Source organism: Argentina silus (assembly GCF_951799395.1).
Source record: "Argentina silus genome assembly, chromosome: 14".
NCBI classification, from domain to species: domain Eukaryota; kingdom Metazoa; phylum Chordata; class Actinopteri; order Argentiniformes; family Argentinidae; genus Argentina; species Argentina silus.
Window position 1 is genome coordinate 7,814,827 of NC_139668.1, and position 21,358 is coordinate 7,836,184.

The following is a 21,358-nucleotide window of genomic DNA, read 5'->3' on the forward strand; positions in this document are numbered from 1 at the left end:
AACAGATCTTCTTTCACACAGTCTGCAGTGTTGCAGCGAATAACATTTAAAAAAAAAATATGTACTGCGCACCACCATCTTGAGTTGTTTTTCTCTTTCCCTCACCATACAGCAACTTTGAAATTATAGCTTAGCTTCCTACTAGGTGATAACAAATCAACAGATTTATTTTGCCCATTAAATATTTAAAAAGGTCATCTGATCCTTGGATATATACAGCGCCAGCTGCAGAACTGGAAGTAAAGAAGCGGAGTCCAAATCCTGACAGACAGGAGCAGGAATCCCTCTGGATCAGAACTCATTAGACATGCACATAATGCCTTTCCCTCAGTATATTTCACAGGAATATTCATGAGTATAAACACTCTCATTATACGCCTTCACCTCTACAGTGGGAGTGTTGAACTTGAATTTGTTTCGCTACAGAACTCCCGTGTTTGGATTTACGCAGTGTATTCAGAGTGGTGAGGGGTAAAGTACATCTCATGTAAAAGCACATGACTAAGGGTGGGGTGGGGTGGGGTGGGGTGGGGTAGGGTGGGAAGCATCTGCTGCAGTTCAAGGTGTCACCTGTTGATTCAAAGAGCAGTTGTGCTCACCGGTTTCCATAGACCAGAAGGGGCTGGCCCTTTTTCATGGACAAATATCAGTGATTCACCCGTTTTATTACCCCAACAGCCGATGTAGGGTATGTAAAGATCACATTCCTGATAAGTGAGTATTGTAGTGGTCACAACACTGTTGTGTAATCACATGTTGTGTGAGGAAAAACTCTTTCTACCAAGAATATTGATGAGACAGAAAGAAACACTTGCCCGCGATAACATTGTGTCTAGTTGTTTCTTTATTCAAGGTGAACAAATTCGGACAAACATAAATATGAACACTCCCCGACACACAAACTGAGTTGAAGGGTGACACTTAACATGTGGTAACAGGGTACAAATTATAAAACGCTTCCTTCGAAGCAATATTTCAATTCTTTTTTTTAGTATCATAAACTTCATACAAAAAATCTGATGATGCAAGTTCTCTGGTCAGAAAAAGGACCAATAAAGTGCATTTCACTGTCTCTTCCGTGTCTTCTAGGTAGTTAAGTCTGGAGCTGACACCAGCCTGTCGCTGTTGAGGATGGGTGGGGGGCGTCTGACTCTGATACCTAGCCAGGGAGTATTCCTGCTGAGCCAACTGAGACTGTCAATCAACAGCATTACACAAGACAGATCCACTGAGACTGAAACTGGTGCTGAACTTAACCCCCCCCCCACACAGACCCCTACTCAAATAATAGTCACATTAAATAGCTGTTGTAAATACTAATCATTTCTAACTGACAAAACACATTGTTCCTTTGACATTTAAAATAACCATCTGTGAATTCTCTTTAAGCTTATCATTCTGAACTCCTCTTTAGCACATCCACTGTGCAACATGGAGACACAATACTTAGATTGGAACTAACTTGCACCATACCCAACAGGATTGACATCTGCAACTTGATCATCTCAACAAAGGCTTTGGTAAACCCATCATTTCATTGTTTTGTTTTGATGTCGCTTCAGACTGACTGAACAGCTGGCTACATACATTTGTAACACTCGAGAGCAGAGAACATACAGTCACAGGTGTCAATATTCCTTATTTGACACTTTTAATGTTCAGTGTTTCCACTCACAAAGAGCTATTTGATCCTTGTAGCTATGGTATGGCATAATACTTCCTTTTTAAAACACCAATAGGGTCTCTTGTTAATGTCACAACCACGAGTGTTGCCATCCAAAGTCCATGTGACAAATCGATACCATCCGCTTCAATGTGAACCACACCACCACATCAGTTCCATTCGACTGATACAACTCAGCCAATAATCAGCCAGGACGGGTCAGTCAGTCAGCTGGCGGTGAGGGACCACTGTGTCCAGCTCATTGTAAACAGCACAACGAACCAGCAAGCACTGTATCCATCTCACACGTGTCCTCCGCATGTACTTCCACCAGCAAGGGCGACAGTCATCATCTCTTCTTCTTCTGTTGCCTGAGCATCTTTCTCCTTTTAACAATCATGGCATGGAGCTTCTCCAGCCCCTCCTGCAGGCCTTCCCCGATGATGGCGCAGGCAGGCTGGAGGTGCCAGGGCGTGGAGGCCCCCAGCTCACCCAGGGCCAGCATCCGCTCCATCTCGGGCAGGGCCAGTGAGTTCCTAAGGTCCTGCTTGTTTGCCACCACCAGCACAGGGACCCCCTGGTTCTCCGCCAGCCGCGTGATCTTGTGCAGCTCCGTCTTGGCCTCTTCCATGCGCTCTGCGTCCACAGAGTCCACCACGAACACGATGCCGTCGGCGCAGCGCGTGTACGGACGCCACAGTGGCCTCAGCTTCTCCTGGCCGCCGACATCCCAGAAGTGGAAGGCTGCCTTCCGTCGGCTGGCTCCCAGAGACACTTTGATCTTCTCTGTGTTAAATCCCTTCGTCGGGACAGTGTTCACAAACTCGTTGAAGCGCAGTCGGTACAATACGGTGGTCTTCCCAGCGCAGTCCAGCCCTAGAATAACAATGTGGAGGGCCTGAAAGGATGGGAGGCTGGGAAAGAGAGCGTGATGGTCTGATAATCCATTCCCCATCTTGTTCTCCCGCGTTTGAAGGGACAGGAGTGGAGGGAGACAGGGGGTGTCGCGCTGCTTCACCAAATATTCACAAGGCTTCTCTCATAACCTCCCTGGGGGCTGCAGCTTTGACCTGCAAATAAAGGAAAGGACGCAATGAAGGCAACTGTAAAAGCACACAGCCACAACAAGCAGTCTTTTGCTTTACAATCAGAGAGGCTATACCAATGTAAGTGAATATGTAGGCCTACCCTCTCTTTTTTATCATTCTAAAGCCTCTACATCTGTAAAACGGGCTTGGCATTACTAGGAGATAGGAGCCAAAGGAGATGAATGAGAAATAAAACAGCGGGGTGTAGGACAGGCTATTTGCACATGTACTGCTACAGCGGCGCACGGGGATTTGATACGCTAATTCCCATTCAGCGGCGGTATCGATATTGAATGAGGCTCTCTCGCTTCCAAACAAAATCCCATTTACTGTCTCTGGGTTTACGCATAGTGTACTGGCAAAGGAGGGAGGAATTGCATTAGTTTGCTTTTGTTTAGCGAAGCCTGCCTGACAAACCGTAAATTGTGAGGACAACAGCGCACAGGGCTGGCCACCCCAAAAAAAGGCTGTTGCGCGGCAACATAGCCTCCTACCTTTAACGGCAAAAACAAATGGATTGATAGAAGTGATATGCCAACAAGTGCTACGAATAAACACCATGCATCAAATAGGCTACACTGTGAATTAAAAGGACACTCCATCTTATTCCTCTCTATAGCTTACCATGCAGGACAGACTTTCAATGCGCTTCATGAAAAACTGACGACGACGGTTCATCATTTCAGATATTGATGATGTTGGTTTGGAGATATAATTCATAATTCGCTGAGCGTGTGAAAAGAAAAATATCAATTTATAGCCTGTACCTACCTTTAGGAGACATGCACTCTTCAAACACAAAACCGTTGCAACAGTTTATCCTTGCTTGATCCTTTTACCTTCACACTATCACGTCCACAGTCCACACGACCACTGAGAGAAGTGCGTTGACTCCCTCTCCATTCCCGCAACACAGGTTCAACCCAGTAATTAGCGGGCGTGCTGGTTGGTTGACTTTGCAGATAGCGCTCCGATTCTGTCATTGTCTGATTGGTGGAGAGCAATGTCTGTCGCTTTTCTCTATGACACACCTCCACACCACCTGTTTCTGTCAGTCGTCAACTTTGAAGTAACCACCTTACAATTTACATTTTACATTTATGGCATTTAGCAGACGCCTTTATCTAAAGCGACTTACAACAAATACATTTGTTTAAGTAAGTGAATCATCTGTCCATCAGTCATCATAAGAAAAAGTAATCAATGCTCGGACAGGTGCCATAGGCAGTCACAATGCTAGAAGAAGGAATAATTACTTCTTTTTTTAAACAGGAGAGAAACTTGTACAGGGGGGTAGTGGGGATGAAGAGGTCTTTAGGAGGGACCCTTACATTGTAGCTCTTTCGAATGATGTGAATTACCTGTAGGATTGGCCTACACTATAATCAAAAATCATAATCTGCTAGCGAATTTGGACTCATCTATGTATTATGATCCACTGTTATAGGCCTAAATGTAAATGTAAATTATTGAATAAACATTACGCCCTATGTAAAATAAACCAATCATGTCAGATCAAAAAACTGGATTTCCTGGAGCAAATAACACATTTACTACATCAGTTACTCTGAGTGGCCTTGATCGTCTCTCGGATCACCTAACTGTTTACGGTTGTTTGATCACAAATCACCCAGACACAGGGACGGCGGGAAATTACTTTGTAACAAGTGGACAAAAGAGTCAAGAGGCCCTATTGAGATGCCGTGCACTGAACTAATAATGGAAAGATAGCTCATGATGGTAATCGTTGATGGTTGTCATCTGCTATCCAGACACAAAGAAGACACATTTTCAGGTTATCCAAACCCCAGAGACTTCATTATCAACAACATCACAACAACAACATCAACAACCACTTACAGGCCAACTCTATGAAATAGGTGTTCCTCTATGAAATTAATGAGCACTTCGGGAATTCGGTGAAGGCTTTTTAAAGTCATTGGTGAAGGCAGCCAAATGAGTGTTGCAGCCTACTTGCACCACCATGTGGTAGAAATATAACCTCTCCTAGCTATTTATTGGGGATCGTTTTCAAACCAAGATGGGACATGAGGTGAATTTATGTTTATTGTAGGCTGAGGCTCCCAAGCGGAAAAAAAACTATAGGCTACTTAAAGGGATATTCTACTTCTTTTTTTTTCCATTTCTTTTACACCTTACAGTCAGATGATTCTTTACCTTGAAAGTAGTGGGCCAGGAGAAACAATTATTCATGGTTCAGAGTTGTTTATAGCCACTACTAACTTCAGCAACATTTAGCCACGTTTAACAAAAAACAATGGGGGCGATAGGGGCAATGAGACAAAGTTCAATATTTGTGGCCAAATAAAAGCCTACTTAAGGATACTCCCACTCCCCCCCCCCGCTTGGGCTACAGAGGCATGCTTGCAAATAATACACTTTATGCATTTTCTGTTATTTTATTGAGCAATGCGTTTTCAATGAAAAAGATTAGAAAAGTAAAGTAGAAAAAAGAAAACAGTTCTACTCTTGCAAATACAAATGATCAACAATATTTAAAAAAAAAATTATGGCCATGGATGACTTCTGCAAAATTCTAATTGAATTCAAACTGCCATCAAATATCATATGGTCCATCATCTTTGTAGAGGCTAGACTTTAAGAAAACAAACCCTACTGAGGTTCAATAAGACATAACCTTGCCATGAATCATAAAAAGCTAAACAAACGAATCTAAAAATCAACATAACAAACCCCCCTCCCAGTTATTATTCATGTATGTTATGTTGGATCTCATTGAAGCTGCACTGACTTCATGGCCCTGGCCACAGGGTCTGAGTCCCAGCGTGAAGCGTCCCATCCCAAGAACCAGCCCGTGAAGGTGGGTGCCTCATGACCCTGTTGCATGATCACCACGGGGGTCCGCTTGTCCCTGCCCCCTGGGTCTGTCTCTATGTACATCTTGGCTGCACAGAGAACAAATATCAAGCTTTCAAGCTTTCAGCAAACAACACAAGATAATGAGTGTGTGTGTGCTTGTTATTAATATCTGAGACAGTACTTATGAATGATAAGTATTTGACTGTGCTATTGATGTGATGTTATGTTACTGACATCTGTTGTTATGTTACTGACACACTTCATACACCACCAATACTCACCAGATTTGACTGATTCGGTTCTCTCCACCTCATTGGCATCCTTGCCGATCCAGACAAACACCTAAAACAAATCATAAACAGTGTTAATATCTAGTCCAACCTCCACAGAGTTGAATATGGCACTTCGATATAGGGGTTCAGGTTCAGGCCCTCCACCCCTCCATACCTGATCCCAGGCATCCAGAAACATCACATCATCCTCAGCCAGGTCTTCCTGTGTGAACTCTCCTGGAACCTCCTCGATCTGCACAAGCAAAGAAAAATGAGATCCCTCTGATGAGTATTCATTCATTCATTCATTAATTAGTTCATTTATGTATATATATATATATATATATATATATATATATATATTCATTCATACATTCATTCATTTGTTCAAATATGTATTCATTAATTACTTAAATCGTTCATTCTTTCTTTCATTCATTCATTCATTTGATAGTTTGGTAGTTAATTAATTCATTCATTCATTCATTCATTCATTCATTCGGTAGGTAGTTAATTAATTAATTCATTCATTCATTCATTCATTCTACGTCTAGCAATTATCTGGACAGCCTGAACGAAAGTTCTGCACCCTGTAGGTTGTCAATGCATCCTTATCTCAGAATGATCTACTTTGTTAAAAAGGTAGGCCTATAGACAAATGCATTGAAAGGTAAGATAAAGTGATGGTACTGGTCTAAATAATATGAACTGTTGCGATACTCACAATGAACCTGCCAGTCTTGTTGGAGCAGGCAAACAGGCGTGGTGGATGGGTGATGCTCTTGCTCTCCAGTCTATCTGATGTCTGGTACTCCTTCTTTCCCCCTAATGCTGTCCAGAAGTCCGCTGCAAAACAAAACAAATGTCATCTTTCAGGATTTCTGGTCTACAAACCTCGAACGTTTGAACTTGTCCTACTTCTAAGTACAGTATAGGCAGTTTATCACCCAGTTGTAAGTGGGCTGGTGCGGCAACTGAAGTGTGGACTCCAAGTGTCAAGGAATCTCAGAAGAATCTCAAAGTCTTTTCATCTATCGATCTGTGTGCTCACCTGGTTCTTGGCCCTCCGTGATGCGCTTGGTCGTACAGCTCAGCTCCTCACTCATGTACTTTGCCCCCTGCTCCTCGTCATCACTGGCCCCCTTGCCCACCCACAGGTACCCCTGCCCCTGGGGCATCTTCAGCAGGTAGGCATCGTTGGAGTTCAGACTGGAAGCGTCGGCCTCAACCTGACACACAAGACACACGTGGACCAATGAAACAATGATCAACGCAAATGTCTATTAAACATCATCATGCGAAAAGAGCAAGATATCACTGATTTCCACATAAAATGTTACATCAAGGAATCGGTTTAACTCCTTTTAATGGGGAAAGAGAGGAGGGGGGGAGCAGCAACACTATACTCTATACTGACAGCACAGCCTCGGACCACTAGTAGGAGTGCATTAGTGTGTTGGTGTGTGTGAGAATCCTCACCTCGGCGATGCGTGTGATGGTGCCCAGGTTCCGGCGCACCTGGAACAGGCGTGTAGGGGGAGCAGGGGCCTGGCCCCCCATGCGTGACGTACCACTCTTGTACACGATGAGGGGCTTGGCTTTAAACAGGCTCAGAAGATGGGCAGGCTCCTTACCCTGGGACACTCTGACCTAAAGCCCACACACAGTCGGAAAAGAAACATGAGAGACAGACAGCTTCGACACTACTGTAGGAACAAGTGAGAAAAGCTCAGCTGTTAACAACCACTAGGTGGCACCATATCTAGTTTAGAATATTAGTTTGAATATTGTTTTGAATTCAGTCTGATTGGAATTTGTTTTTCTGTGCAGTGTAGCACAGAGTGACTACTAAAACTCGGATACAAATGTTGCGGAAGTTGTTGTTCTGCAGTGCATCAGCATAATGACAAATACTTCAGATAAATGAATTGGCCAATGGGAAGTCTATCTAACCTATCTAACCACAATTTCCAGACAAGGATCAGACAAATACGATGACAGCTCAGGAGGAGAAGCATATACAAGATCTACACTACAATTATGTGCGAGAGACTATGCTCTGGGAGAGATGTAATGAGATGCTGATTTTTACCTCGTAAAGAGAACTTTCCCGTAGTCATGCCCATCGGCTAAGGAAATTAGCCTTAATATGACTATCAAATGAGGGAAGAATACATGCCTGCAGGCAAGGGCAGTGATAACCTCCTTTAGCACTAGACTTCCCAATCGTGATGAAGACTAACATAAACAGTCCGACAGGCACGTCTTTATCTTCACAAATACAGATAAAGGCAAACTGTTCTCCTATGTACATAAACCTTGTTGACATTAAGTGTACCTGAACTGCGTATCCGTTCAGTGAGCGATCCAGCTCCACTGTAAGGAAAGCGGAGGCTGTGAGCTCATCCACAGTGCTGCTAGCCCCCTGCCTGGGGACAGGAAGTAGACAGACAAGCATCAATCATTGTTCCTAAAACAGGAAGTTCAGTATTCAGGCCCATATATATTGGTAGTCAAATGTGAAGTCCAAACACAATTGAATGGCTTTGATGTCAGAAATAGGGCAGTTAGGTTCTCAATGTAGCCGGAGGCAAGATGTGTGTATGAGTCTCACCATGTGTAGATGACCTGTCCTCTGTCATATGTGTATAAAATGATGTAACAGTCCCCGCCGTAGAATTGACCGTAGTTCTTTGGGTCAACTGGAACTCTTCCACTGCTCTCCACTCTCCAGATCTGGAACATTACATTTACATTTACATTTACATTTACATTTACATTTACATTTACATTTATGGCATTTAGCAGAAGCCTTTGTCCAAAGCGCCTTACAACAAATGCATTTGTTTAAGTAAGTGAATCATCTATCCATCAGTCATCATAAGATAAAGTAATCAATGCTCAGACCAGGGGCCATGGCAGTCACAATGCTAGAAGAAGGAAAAAATAGTTGTTTTTTTTGTTTGTTTTTTTATTAACAGGAGAGAAACTTGTATAGGGGGCTAGTGGGGGTGAAGAGGTCATGGAACATGGAAACCATATTACCATGGATCCTTACAATACACTGTCAAGGCTTGTTCTGCATTGTGCAGCACTTTATAACAATATAGGCCAATTGTGAAATATATCTATTTGTTTAAACTCAACGTAACTGAAATCCTCAGTCAAATGAAACATGTATTTGTATTACACATGACTGGCATAGATACAGCTTGTTCCATTACCTGTGTGTCCCCTCTCCCATCGTCCACCATGTTGTACTGGGCAGCCATCTGCTGGGATTCATGGAGCTTGGAGGCGTCAAACTTGACCTGCTGGATCTTGGCGATCCTCTCTGTGACAAAGACCTTCCCAAAGCCCTCGCTCTGGTGCTTCTCCTTCCAGTCCTGGAAGAACTGCTTGAAGATGGGAGTCTCCCCCCCTTCTGGAAGAACCTGGATCTAGGGCGGAAGTTGTCATACATATCAGGGTTAGGGCATCGATTCCACTTCAATTTCAGACAGCTCAAGTGAAGTGAACAAAAAAGAAGAAGAAAAGAAGTCTGGTCAAAATTATCCAACAAATGCTATATCCTGTCAGCAAATGGAACTTGTCTGATGATTACAATCTAATGATTGATATGCTGATATGTCTAATCCTTGTTCCCACTTCCTGATAACACACTATGATGAGTGAATGAAAACAAGAAGCTGCTGTTTCCAGACACATTGATGAGCAAAGTGATGATGAATGGTAATGGATATGAACCTGTGTGTTAGATGGGTAGCCCATCTGTTTGATAAAGCCCTCCGCGGTCTTCATGGCTGCCTTTCTCTCACTGGGGTTGGCGTTGCGGCCTTTATGAGTGATGAGGGAGGTCATGCAATAGAAGGATGGGAGCACAAAAGGATGAGGAGATGAATTCTGGTTCCAAAACAAACAATGGCCGCTGTTATGTGACAGCGAGCTTGACAGAATAATGCTGTTGCCGCGTGGGGTTATAGTATGCACAGTGCAGTATGTAAACACATAGACAGACAAAAGGCTTTGGGGGATGAATGTCAACAGATTCTTGATAAATGTCTGATACAGATGTGAAAGTATTACTTATTTGTATTATTGTTAGGATAGATAGGTAGATGGCATGTGCACCTTTCCATACAACTATCATCTTGCTTTTCACATGGTCAAGAACGAAACATTCATCTGATAGGAGGAGACTCTGGGAGAAAGGATTCTCCTCTGACACAAGGGACACTTTCATGGCCCCAGACGCATCAGACACCTAACAAAAAACAAACAGGTTGGGTCAGGATTTAAACAGCATTGTCATTTCCATTTGTGTGTGTGTGTGTGTGTGTGTGTGTGTGTGTGTGTGTGTGTGTGTGTGTGTGTGTGTGTGTGTGTGTGTGTGTCATTATTTGTACGGTGTATGAGGGTGTATCATGGATGTTTTACCATGTACAGTTTTGCCAATTTCCTGTTTGACATATCTGCCACTATATCGTCATTGTCATCTCCTTCTGGCAGCTCTGGCTTTTCACCAAGAACCTATTAGTATGAAAAGTGAAAAAAACATTCGAAAAAAAGAAGTATATAAATGTTAGGGTTAGTGTTCATTGTTCATGGACATTTTACCTCCCTTCCATTATCAGCCCCATTTTGACTATGTAGATATAAGCTAAGAACGTCATATAACACCACACAGAAATTAGAAGCGCAAGTGGTTTTTAACCTTCAACTGACAGAGACCAAAATAAGCAAGCTGAGACAATAAAAGCCAAACTGAACTCATAGACATATAAAATACCACTACAGATACACATCAATGGGTTACTTAAACAGACAGTTAGATATCATGTTATTATATTTTGGATCAAACATATGTCTTCTCTTGTGTGGCTGCTGAATAATGAAGTGTTGTATAACCTATTCTATATGAACGGTGACGTGTGAATTCCAGTAGTACCCAAATCCTGTTTTAATACACCTCTGATAAACCAACTGCTCTGTTTTTACTTCACTTTTTGCTAGGCTTTGGTTATATATCTGTATATATAAAGCGCATTTCTGGTGGGGGGGGAATGCGTGAGCGTTATAACGTTAATTGCACTGATCACCCCTTTCTGCACTATTTTTGCTGTGTTTCAGAGTGTTTGTACACATGGCGTGGTGAGTAAATTTCACAAGTGGATAGCCCCTTTAACCGTGAGTATACCCCCCCAGTTGGCCCGGTATTTTACGAATATAAAATACATTTAAGCAAGCAGTGTCTGCATTTGTACCTTTTGGGGAATGCTGGGAGTCTATTTTAGTATTTCTACCTGGAACAATCAATAATTTTAATAAAATAAAATGATTGGTTTACTTCTGTCTTGCCCCTGTTTCCTTTGCTCAACCACATGGACCCTCCTGTTACACAAGCCATGTTGTCATTCACTATGGATCACCTTGTATGGGGTAATCTAAGATCACATGACTGATTTAGCAGCTGATGGTCTTATGACTGCTTGACTCTTTCCTTATTCATTCTAGTTGATCAGTTGTATTTTCAGCGTGAAGCATCTACAGACCTGACTGAGTATAGTGGAAACTTAGTCTTAGCTGTTGTTATTGCCAGTAAGTGATACAGACAGTGTCCTAGTGCAGCCGGGGTAAAACATCACATGAAGACAAAGAAGGCTCTATTGCCAACTATTCTTCCCTCATTGCAACTTGATTTGTAACAAACCTTGTTAAATGCTGCCATTCATTACTTATAACTGAGTTTGACCTTCTGTATAACCCACCTTGGTTAACTCGGATGGCTCTCTTCCCTCCTCCACAACAACCAGCTTAGCTCGGCCGTTCCTCTCGTTGTCACGGATACCAGCAGCCACCTGTGTGGCCTTCAGTCGCTCAAACTTGTTGCACATGGAGCCACACCACTGGTAGATGAACTATAGGCGGTCAACAGGGGTCAGAGTTCAAAGGCAACCATGAACAAGCTGTTAACAATACTATACATACTTCAAGCAGAAGAGGCTGGGATGTGTCTGTAAGGTCTTTGTAAGACACATCCCAGAAACACGTTTGATTCCATTCCATGCATTACAATGAGGCGTCTTCCGATTGCTTCCTCCACTGGTGGGCATGGTTGTTTTGATATTAGTGTAGCTGCATTTGGTTAATAACCGTCTCAGTAGGTAGGCCTGGTGCTGGCCTGAGTGTGTCATCCTGTTAGAACTTCTAACCACTTCTCTTCTGCACCCCTTAAACATCAACACAAATCCATGGTAATGTTTGAGTTAAACTTAATAGTAAGCTCGTACCTTGGTATTACCATGTAAACATGGCGTTGTCACTATTCCAAATGATCTAGTCTCATAAACCCACCTTATGCAAACAGACATATTTTATGTTTGTCTTAGGACAAAAAGACATGCGTGAAGAACAACCCATGTTTGTCTTCCTTCAATGACTGTCAGTTGCTTTGCATACTACTTGGACTTTTTGGAAATAAGAATTTGCACAGTGTGCCTTTCAACCAAATAACAGCAGAGAGCATTCTCATTCAGTAAACACAGTAGTCGTGAGAAGGAGTAACTCCTTACTGCTCCCAGGTCCACGATGAAGCAGTCTCCTTTGTTGAAGTTGGACCAGCTGAGGGGGACCTCTGTTGCTCTGACCACCCGACGTCCCTTGATGTGGAAGAGTCTCTGGGCTGAGAGGTCGTTGGTGACCACGTGCTGGAACCCTGACGCCACGCCGCCGGCCTGTGGGGTAGAACCAGAACATACTGTGCTGTTTTTCCTTCCTTTCGTCTCTCCCTCTTTTTCCCCTTGACACCAAGTTCCTTTTCCGTGAGTCACTGTACCCCATGGCCAAACAAAATGATTCAAACGTTTCATGGAAACTGTTTATTCAATATCAGACAAAAATGCAATAGTCTATGATGTCCTGGGCCCAGTATTTCAAAACTTTTAATCTATATCAAATCATTCTAGATTAAAAGTTTTGAAATACTGAGCCCAGGTTATTAAAACCAAATGGATAATATTACATGTATATAAGACCAAACTGAATGTACAGTAGCAGTTGGACCTGGGCCGTACTTTGTACGTGATGCCTCCCTTGAAGTAGCGGGTGAAGGCAGTGGACTCAACCCCCTGCAGCTCTCTGTACTGGACTGGCTTCCCCTTGAGGTAGTCATCCATCTGGACAGTAAAAATGGCCGCTGCCGTGCTCTCATCCTGGGTGCACTCCTTGCCTGGGTATGCAGGGAGAACAAGTGTTCTAGTTAGAATTCAGGACAGGAAATTCTAGGATGAATATCGAGATTAAATGAATAGGCAAGGACAAGGATATTAGTATGAATTGAGAGAGCATTCATGAGTTATATTGAACAAATTAATTATTGTTGAGTTGTTTTTTTTAATGTTGATCTATTTGTTTTCACGTTCACATGATCATGTACATAGCATTATTTTTCAACATTCTTCTGCATGGCTTGTGACTCTTCTAAAGGCCAACTGAATACCACATCCTCTGTCACTCTCTGGCGGATTGCGTGGGTAGGAGAAAACGTTGCGGTTGTGGTTGACATTTTCACTTTCAAACAGGATCTAGCCTTTAAAGCTGCTAGTCTAATGTTGTGGCAGGTTGTATTTGGAGGAACTAAGAGAAACAGTTCCTTTCCAAGTTAGATGAGCTAGTGTGCACATTGTAAGCATTTGCATTCATAATATCAACAGTGCAGCCACATGCACGTTCATCATTTGTCAAGCTCCAAATGACTATCACATCATTTACAACCAATGAGTCATAACTACCATTTATATTTTTTACACTATAAACAAATAATCAACAGCAATAAATTACTTATAAACCATGGCCTTAATGTAAAGCCTTACCCACGTTGCTTAATGATATAGAGCTCTAAACAGAATGTGGAAGGAAGGAAACCCATTAGATGTTCATTTGCATGCCTACTAGTTAATGAATGATTCATGATGGAGGGTTTCAGGGAGAGAGATCAAGGACAACACACCATCTTAGTGCTATTGATGTTTGGGCTCTGAGGCGGGGTTGGGGAGAGAGAGTAATACACTGATGTATCCGGGAAGGAAGTAGTTTATGTTTTGTGTGCATGTTTTGAGCTGATATTTCTACATCTGAATCTGACATCAGAGAGGTTTCAGGTACATGGTCCAGTTTATTCAGTTTATTCTGCTTAAAGTTTTTTTTTCTCCACTAAACAGAACATGATCATCTCATGATTTGTGCAATCATTGATAGAGTTCATGGCCTCTGCTATGAATTACTAGGTTATCTTTGAATCTCTGAATCATGCATGAGAATCGTCCAGGAAGCATATCAACACCCCCCCCCCCTCCCCCCCATATCAGTCTGGTTCACTTCTGCATTCATTCTGTAACTAATTTGACTGTCACCTAACACCTCACACAGCTGTTGCAGTAACACCATAGATGCTAACACTAGATGGTGTTACCACCTCCTATCTAACACCAAGTGCGGTGCAATGCTGGCATGCTGACTTTCAGGGTGTGAGTAGAAAAGCAGCAGCATCATTACTCACCTCACAGGGTAAATTAATTGGTAACAACATACAGTAAGTAATTAAGTAAGTTTAAATAAAAACTGAATACATGCGAACAAACTTTGATATGTTAGAACTAATGTAAGAAACTAAGCTTTCTCCTGGTTAGCACTGTAGCTAGTTAGCTGCAGTGGCAGGTTCTCTAACTAACTACGTTAGTTGGGCAGTTCTGGCTGTGTGGAAAACTGATTGTGAGTAATGTTTTGAAGCTAAGAATAATGTATAGCTACCGAGTTACTGAAATAACCACTGTCTTAGTCTTCATTATTGAGTCAGCCAGCTAGCTCTTGCAGCAGCAGGAATGGGTGTGTCACCAAACAAGAAGAGGGGTAAAATGAGGACAGATGTGTTTTTAAAGGAGTGTAGAGAAACGGTAAGAATGGTCTTTTGCAGCCGGCACACCACCCTTGGCAAACTAGCAGGCACATTTGAGTGCTTTGAAGGTGATCTGAATCTGAATGATGAGATATGATCTCGAATGAAAGCATAACAGCTAGTCCTCTAACAAGTCTAGAGGGTGTATTGCATGTGTTAACTTCATGCAGGAGATTGACAGGCAGAGAGAGAGTACAGGTACTGGTATTCAGTACAGTATGAATGGCTGTGGCCCTTAGATCAATTGGACAGTACCAGAGTACGCCTTGTATGCTTAAAACTTAAGCAAATTGTCTGTATTTATCCTAGCAAAATGTCCCGCCCCCAATGTCCGATATTGGTACTACTGGTACAAGTGACCCACGTTCCCTACACGTTCCCGACTACAGAGGAAGCCTTTTCAGGGTAAAAGTCTAAGTTTTCAGGGTAAAAGTCTTTTACGTTTTACGTTTTATGAAACCAGCAACTCCTGTTTCAAAATAAAAGTATGCCACTGTTAAAATCAGCGACTCACGTCCCCCCTGGCTCCTATACCCTTGGGTACAGGGGAGGAAGATAAACCTTCATGATTTCAAGAAAGAGCTGAAAGTGAATATAGAGTTCTGACAAGCATATGTGATGGCACAGACAAATGGTAGTGATAAACTGTGTACAGAAGGTGTACTTATAGGGCCGGTTTGACAGACAAGGCTTAAGCCTAGTCCAAGACTAAAAAGCATCCTCAGTGGGAATTTGCCATTCAAAGTGGGAATTAGTCCAGTACCAGGCTTAAGCCTCGTCTATCAGCACTTATAGTCTGTCAGCTTGTATTTGTTATGTTTATCTAGTGTGACATAAAAAACCTAATAGTAACCTAAGTAATAGTGATGACTAAACCTATTTCTCAACATCTCACTTTCCAGCATCCCTTATGTTGTCACTGTGTATTTCGATTGTTTTACTTATAACACACACAATAATCCTTCCTTTCCTGCTTTGTCTTGTCCAATCAAATATTGACACATACCAAACACGTCTATGAAGCAATCCGAATAAAACCTTATGCCCTACTGATTAATTTCCCTCAGACATGCAGAAAGCAAACTGAAAGCGTGTGGTTTGACGCCTAGCTGTAACAGCCTGGCCTCTCCAACTCACCCAGCCAGTAGTGCAGGTCGTAGAAGCGTGTGTCTTTCTGTTGGACGGTGCAGAGGATCACATAGGCGTCACCCACGTAGAAGTTCCCATGCAGATTGCTAGGTACAGGGGACAGCTCCATGCTCTCAATCCTCCAGATCTGGAGGCCAGCAGTCTTGCCTGCCTTCTCAAACTCCTTGTGGTAGAGCACCATGTTGCTGCTGGGCTGACGGGGGGGGGGGGGGAGCGGATGGGTCTGGATCCCAGGTGTGGTGAGCAGAGAGTGGGTAGAGAGGAGGAGAGAGAGGCTGCAGAGAGAGGGACAGAGTGGTGCTCTGTTCCTGAGGAAGACTGAGTCAATAGCAGTTCTGTCCAGCCAAAGCTCTTTATTGCTGAGAGTGGGTGGGTGTGGCTAGACATAGCCAAAGTACACACACACTGGCTTACACACACAAGCACAAGCATGCACTGAAACACACACACACACACACACACACACACACACACACACACACACACACACACACACACCTTCTGTCTGCATTTAATATTTCCAAGATGCACTTTTATGCACTCACTGTAAGTTAGCTGAGTGTCTTAATGACTCTATGGAACCACTAAAATGAGTCTATATTTCCGATTCATGTTGTTTCGACGTTTATAGAAATGTTTATTTTTTAATTCAAAAGTTGTATTACCTAACACAAGCAGAATTATGAATCAGTCTTCACTGAAGCCTCCATGAAGATTCACAGAAGATGGCCAACACACACACACACACACACACACACACACACACACACACACACACACACACACACACACACACACACAAAAATACACACACACACACACAAAAGCACACAGTGGCTAATTGATGTTTCAAATGATTCATCATGTGTTTTATGATGTGTTTTTCAGATATGCTCAGGTTTCTATGATGATCCCGTCGTGTCTTGTTCTGCTTTGGGTCGATTCTGCTGTGAGGGGAGTAAGCTTCTCCAAAAGAAAACCACAGTTTCTCCAAAACAATAACCACCACTGTAGGCCTAACTGAATCTAACGTTGCTATTCACGTTGTTAATACGTTTATAGAGATGTTTATTTTGTAATTCCACAGGGTAAAGTAAAAGTAAAGTCCAAAGTAAAACACAGGGTAATGAAGATACAGAAAATTGCTTGGCAGTATGTGCTATTTCCTCTGCACATATAAATATATAGAGCATCAAAAACCAGTTTAGAATTCATGTGACAACCCCAGGCTGTTTCAGTTCCCTTGGTTGATCTCCGTATTTCCCAAATGTGGATGAGGCTCTAATTATACTTAAAGGCTAAATAATAACTATACCACGGTTTAGGTTTAAGGGCATTTCAAGTTGAATAAAATCTAACAATGTAATCAAACCAGTTCCATTTTATACACCCTAGCTTATGGCCAAATGTAGGCAGCCAAAGAATCTCAAACAGGTTTCCAAGAAAAAGCATTGGATTACCAACACAGAGGTTAATTCTGCAAGTTTTATTAAGGGGTACCTTGATGAGGTGAAGTCCTCTATTTTAGGACAATGAGACTATATAAAGTAGAGTCTTTCTTCCCAGAGGTCTTCAAAACTGTCCCTCGGTTCCATCCATGATTAATGTCATCGGTTTTCACTTGTTTTGAGTTAATTTGGGCACATTACTTTAAGAGGAAGGACTAGTGCTGGGGCATGGAGCTGGGGAAGCTTGTTGTGTTCAGAAGAAAATGTACAGTCCGCATACCCAACAAATGAGGCCAGAGCTTTTCCTTTGTATCTGAATTGACTGAGAAGGACAACGAGATGTGTCACATAGAGGGACCTCATTAATAGCTGGCTTCCTCATATTTTGAGACAAAGCATTGCATGGGGCCTTCATTTCAGAAAATGAAGAAACCTTGTAATGAAAACGAACTAAATGGATAGCGTATTGGAAGAAAATGAAATAAAGAATGTGAACTAACCACACAACTGTTGCATTGCATTACAAACATTGCACCATTGGACATCCTGTTGCCAGATATCGTATCAAAATGCAAGTGAGGGTTATCTATTCTCTCGTAAATCTGTTCAATCCAAACTATCCCATGCCACTCTTTTGAAAAATATTTAAAATTTACAGAAGCTATAGATACGTGTTTCTTTAGCTTCATGTGTGTTTTTCCCCCTAGGTGGTGTTCTATGGATGTAGATCATTTCTGTTTATTGTGAAGTAGGTATCAGTTTACAGGAAGTCGATCACTGAAGTGAGCTTTGTGAAACAATTCTGTCTCTGTGGAAGTGTGGCTTGGCTTTGGCTTTGTGATCAAGATCAAGATTCTTTATCTGTCATGTGCATACAAGTATACAGTGAAATGCAAATACAAGTATACAGTGAAGTGCATACAAGTATACAGTGAAATGCACTACTCTGTGACAGTGCCACAGAGTAGTGCAACAATAAGTTTTAAAATAGATAAAATAAAATAAAATAGAAGTACTAAAAAATAAACAGTATGAACAGTGTAAACAGTATAAACAATATAAACAGTATTAGCAGTATAAACAGCGGTGAAGCAATGTACGCAATGGAATGGCAGTATACAATGGCAATGACAGGTTGACAGTACAGATAATTACAGTGGAGGATGAGTCTGCAATGGATGATTATGTGTGTGCATATGTGTTATGATGGTCAATGAGTGTGTGAGTGACTTGAGGGGGGCACTGGTGGGGTCATCGTTGATGATCCTGATGGCATGGGGGAAGAAACTCAGTCTTAGTCTCTCTGTTCTGGCTGCATGACAGCGAAGGCGTTTGCCTGACCTCTTGTTTCTATGAGTTTTCTTGATTATAACATCAAAAATGTTTTTCTTCTAACATTGTGTTTCCTCAATGTAAGGATCCCTGTTTAAATTCAATCACAAATGTTGGACTGGAATAACAGAATATGGAGGCTTTGACCTATCAGCTACTTCCTACTAACAGACTTTAGTTCCGCAAACAATATTTCAATCATGTGAGGCGCAAAATAGAAATTGCTGAAGCAAGCCCACTAATCATATGTTTAGAAACATTGTCAGACATCTAGTTTGCAAGCCGGGAAAGGATCTCTGGCCGATTTTTTGTTCTACAATATGGTTCTTCATAATAGAAGCTAAATGGTCAACATTCCAAACAGGCTGGTAAAGTGATTGCATGTCAGTGTTACAGCACTGCACGCTTGTTAAGGTGTCTCCAGTGATGTTCCATTTTACCAGCGTATTCCAATATATCACAAAACATCACGAGTAGTCTATCCCGTGTCTATCAAAGATAATAATAGCATGAAACACTATGACACCACTGGCAGAGATGTAGTGGGAAGTGGTAAGCACTCCAGTTGCTATATTACATAACAAGCAGAGTTGTTGAATCAGTCTACAGTGAACTGAAGCCTAGTCAATTTCATTAGCCTCCATGAAGATTCACAGATGGCCCAATCATACACACTCACTCTCACACAGATGATGATGATTTATCATGATGATTTATCATGTGCTTGATTGCATCAGATGTAATCTGGCTTCCATGAGGACCCTGCCATGGCATGTCGTATTCTGCTTTTGGTGAGGAAGGAAGTGGCCTGCTCCAAAAGACAAACCCAGTTTCTCCAATACAATGACCATAGGCCTGAATGTAGCTGTGTGTGTTGGTATGTCACTCTCTCTGTCCAGTAGGACTGTCTGTCATGATTGCTGCCTGATGGAAATAATTTCCGTCCACAAGACATTTCATATACCGTATACCATACACCCCCACTACCCCCCGTACAAGTTTCTCTCCTGTTAATAAATATTTTTTTTAATAAAAATGCTTCTAGCATTGTTACTGCCAATGGCCCCTGGTCTGAGCATTGATTACTTTATCTTATGATGACTGATGGATAGATGATTCACTTACTTAAACAAATGTATTTGTTGTAAGTCGCTTTGGATAAAGGCGTCTGCTGAATGCCATAAATGTAAATGTATATACCTGAGAGATGCATGAAAATATAATTGAAATACCATAAATGTATGAGATCACAAGCATTTATCTATCATTCGTACACTTAGTTAATAGTAAAATAAAAAAATGATTCTGTAGGGTGTAAGCAAAGTTACATAAGGATACAAACAGAAGAGAACATGTCAAACTTAATTCAAAATGTTTATTGGTGAAAAATACTTCGCCAAAGTAAAATGTTTGAGGTCATTATTCAGACAAGCGAGTCCAGGTATTCCTCCAGGGAATACTGCTCCCTAACAATCAGTATGTTGTTGTCCACACCCAGTGATGTAACCCTGGCCTCCTGCTCTCGCTGCCACTGGCTCTGCCTCCTCATCTCCTCCCTCAAGTCACTGAGCCCTGTCCTCTGGGGCTCTTGGGAAGCAGCATGGTGGTTGTCCACATGGCCGAGCGTATTGGTGAGGAGGTCATCGCTGAGGTAGTCTTCGGACACCCAGTCACAATGGTTGGATGTTGTCGATCCGTCTAGACTGTCTGCTTCAACTGGGCCGAAGTGTGGCAGCTGAAGTGGGTGGAGGGCTAGGGGTAAAGACTGAGGCGTTTGTGAGAGGAACATGTTTGTGAGATAGGCGAAGTCTGAAAGGGTTAGGTCGCTCATAGGCTCCTGGCTTGACTCTGACGGTTGCCCAGGTTGGGAAGGAGAGGGGGCTATAGCCTGTGGGCCACCATAGAGCACCTCATAGAGGTCTGGGTAGGTGGGAACCTCTGAGAGTCTATGACACAGGCTTAAGAGCCTCGCTTCCTCTTCTGCCTCGCCCTCTACTGGTGTGGAGAGAATGTCATCCAGCTCAGCGTCTAACTTGAGGGTCCCACAATCAGTGTCATGGTTAAAGACTTGGTGATGTTCTTCTTTTGCTGGCCTCACCACCCCTGCTTCCGGAGAGCTAACCACGCCTTGCTTTAAGTCAAAGGTCTTGGTTATGAAAAAGAATTGTGAATCTTCAGATCTCTTGCCTCTTCGATTACTTCGGGCCCTACTATTCACTATTGACTTTCTTCCTCTTCTGTGCCGTCGATGTCTTTCCCTCACTCTCTCTTCCTCGACTTGTGCGGCATGCTGCTTGGCGTCATCACTAGACTCTCCTCCATTCACATCTTCACTGACTGCCTTAGAATCATTCTCTTCCCCTCTACCTTCAGGTTCTCTCTTGTTGTCAGTTGAGTTCTGGTTGGCTGCCTGCTCCTGGGCAACGTCCTCCGGGTCCTCCTTGACCCTCCCCATCACTATCATCAACCGCCGGTACTTCTCAGTAAAACTGTCTGGGTTTCTTGCCCTATTTCGATTTCTTCGCCTCTTCTTCTTTGGGGGCTCAAGGCTGGGTAGGGCCATGGCTGTCTGGTAGACGAGGCCCTGCGTGTGTGTATCTCCCCCTTGGGAC

At 42.6% G+C, this 21,358-nt stretch overlaps 2 protein-coding genes across 2 annotated transcripts; both read right to left on the minus strand.

Moving 5' to 3' along the window:
* Nucleotides 1-834: 834 nt before the first annotated feature.
* Nucleotides 835-3,619, minus strand: arl4ab (ADP-ribosylation factor-like 4ab). The gene is made up of 2 exons (XM_083685250.1): nt 3,523-3,619; nt 835-2,733 (listed from the first exon to the last, which is right to left on the minus strand). Exon 2 carries the CDS (start codon nt 2,616-2,618, stop codon nt 2,013-2,015), a length of 606 nt encoding a protein of 201 aa, XP_083541376.1. The 5' UTR covers nt 2,619-2,733; nt 3,523-3,619; the 3' UTR covers nt 835-2,012.
* A 1,257-nt stretch (nt 3,620-4,876) lies between these two features.
* Nucleotides 4,877-16,267, minus strand: scin (scinderin). Its single transcript, XM_083685418.1, has 16 exons — nt 15,955-16,267; nt 12,938-13,092; nt 12,437-12,598; nt 11,633-11,782; nt 10,302-10,394; nt 9,996-10,128; nt 9,612-9,700; nt 9,089-9,304; nt 8,479-8,600; nt 8,203-8,293; nt 7,344-7,514; nt 6,916-7,093; nt 6,589-6,710; nt 6,040-6,117; nt 5,874-5,934; nt 4,877-5,678 (listed from the first exon to the last, which is right to left on the minus strand). The coding sequence occupies exons 1-16, from the start codon at nt 16,145-16,147 to the stop codon at nt 5,506-5,508; spliced, it is 2,187 nt and encodes a 728-aa protein (XP_083541544.1). The 5' UTR covers nt 16,148-16,267; the 3' UTR covers nt 4,877-5,505.
* Between the last annotated feature and the right edge of the window lie 5,091 nt (nt 16,268-21,358).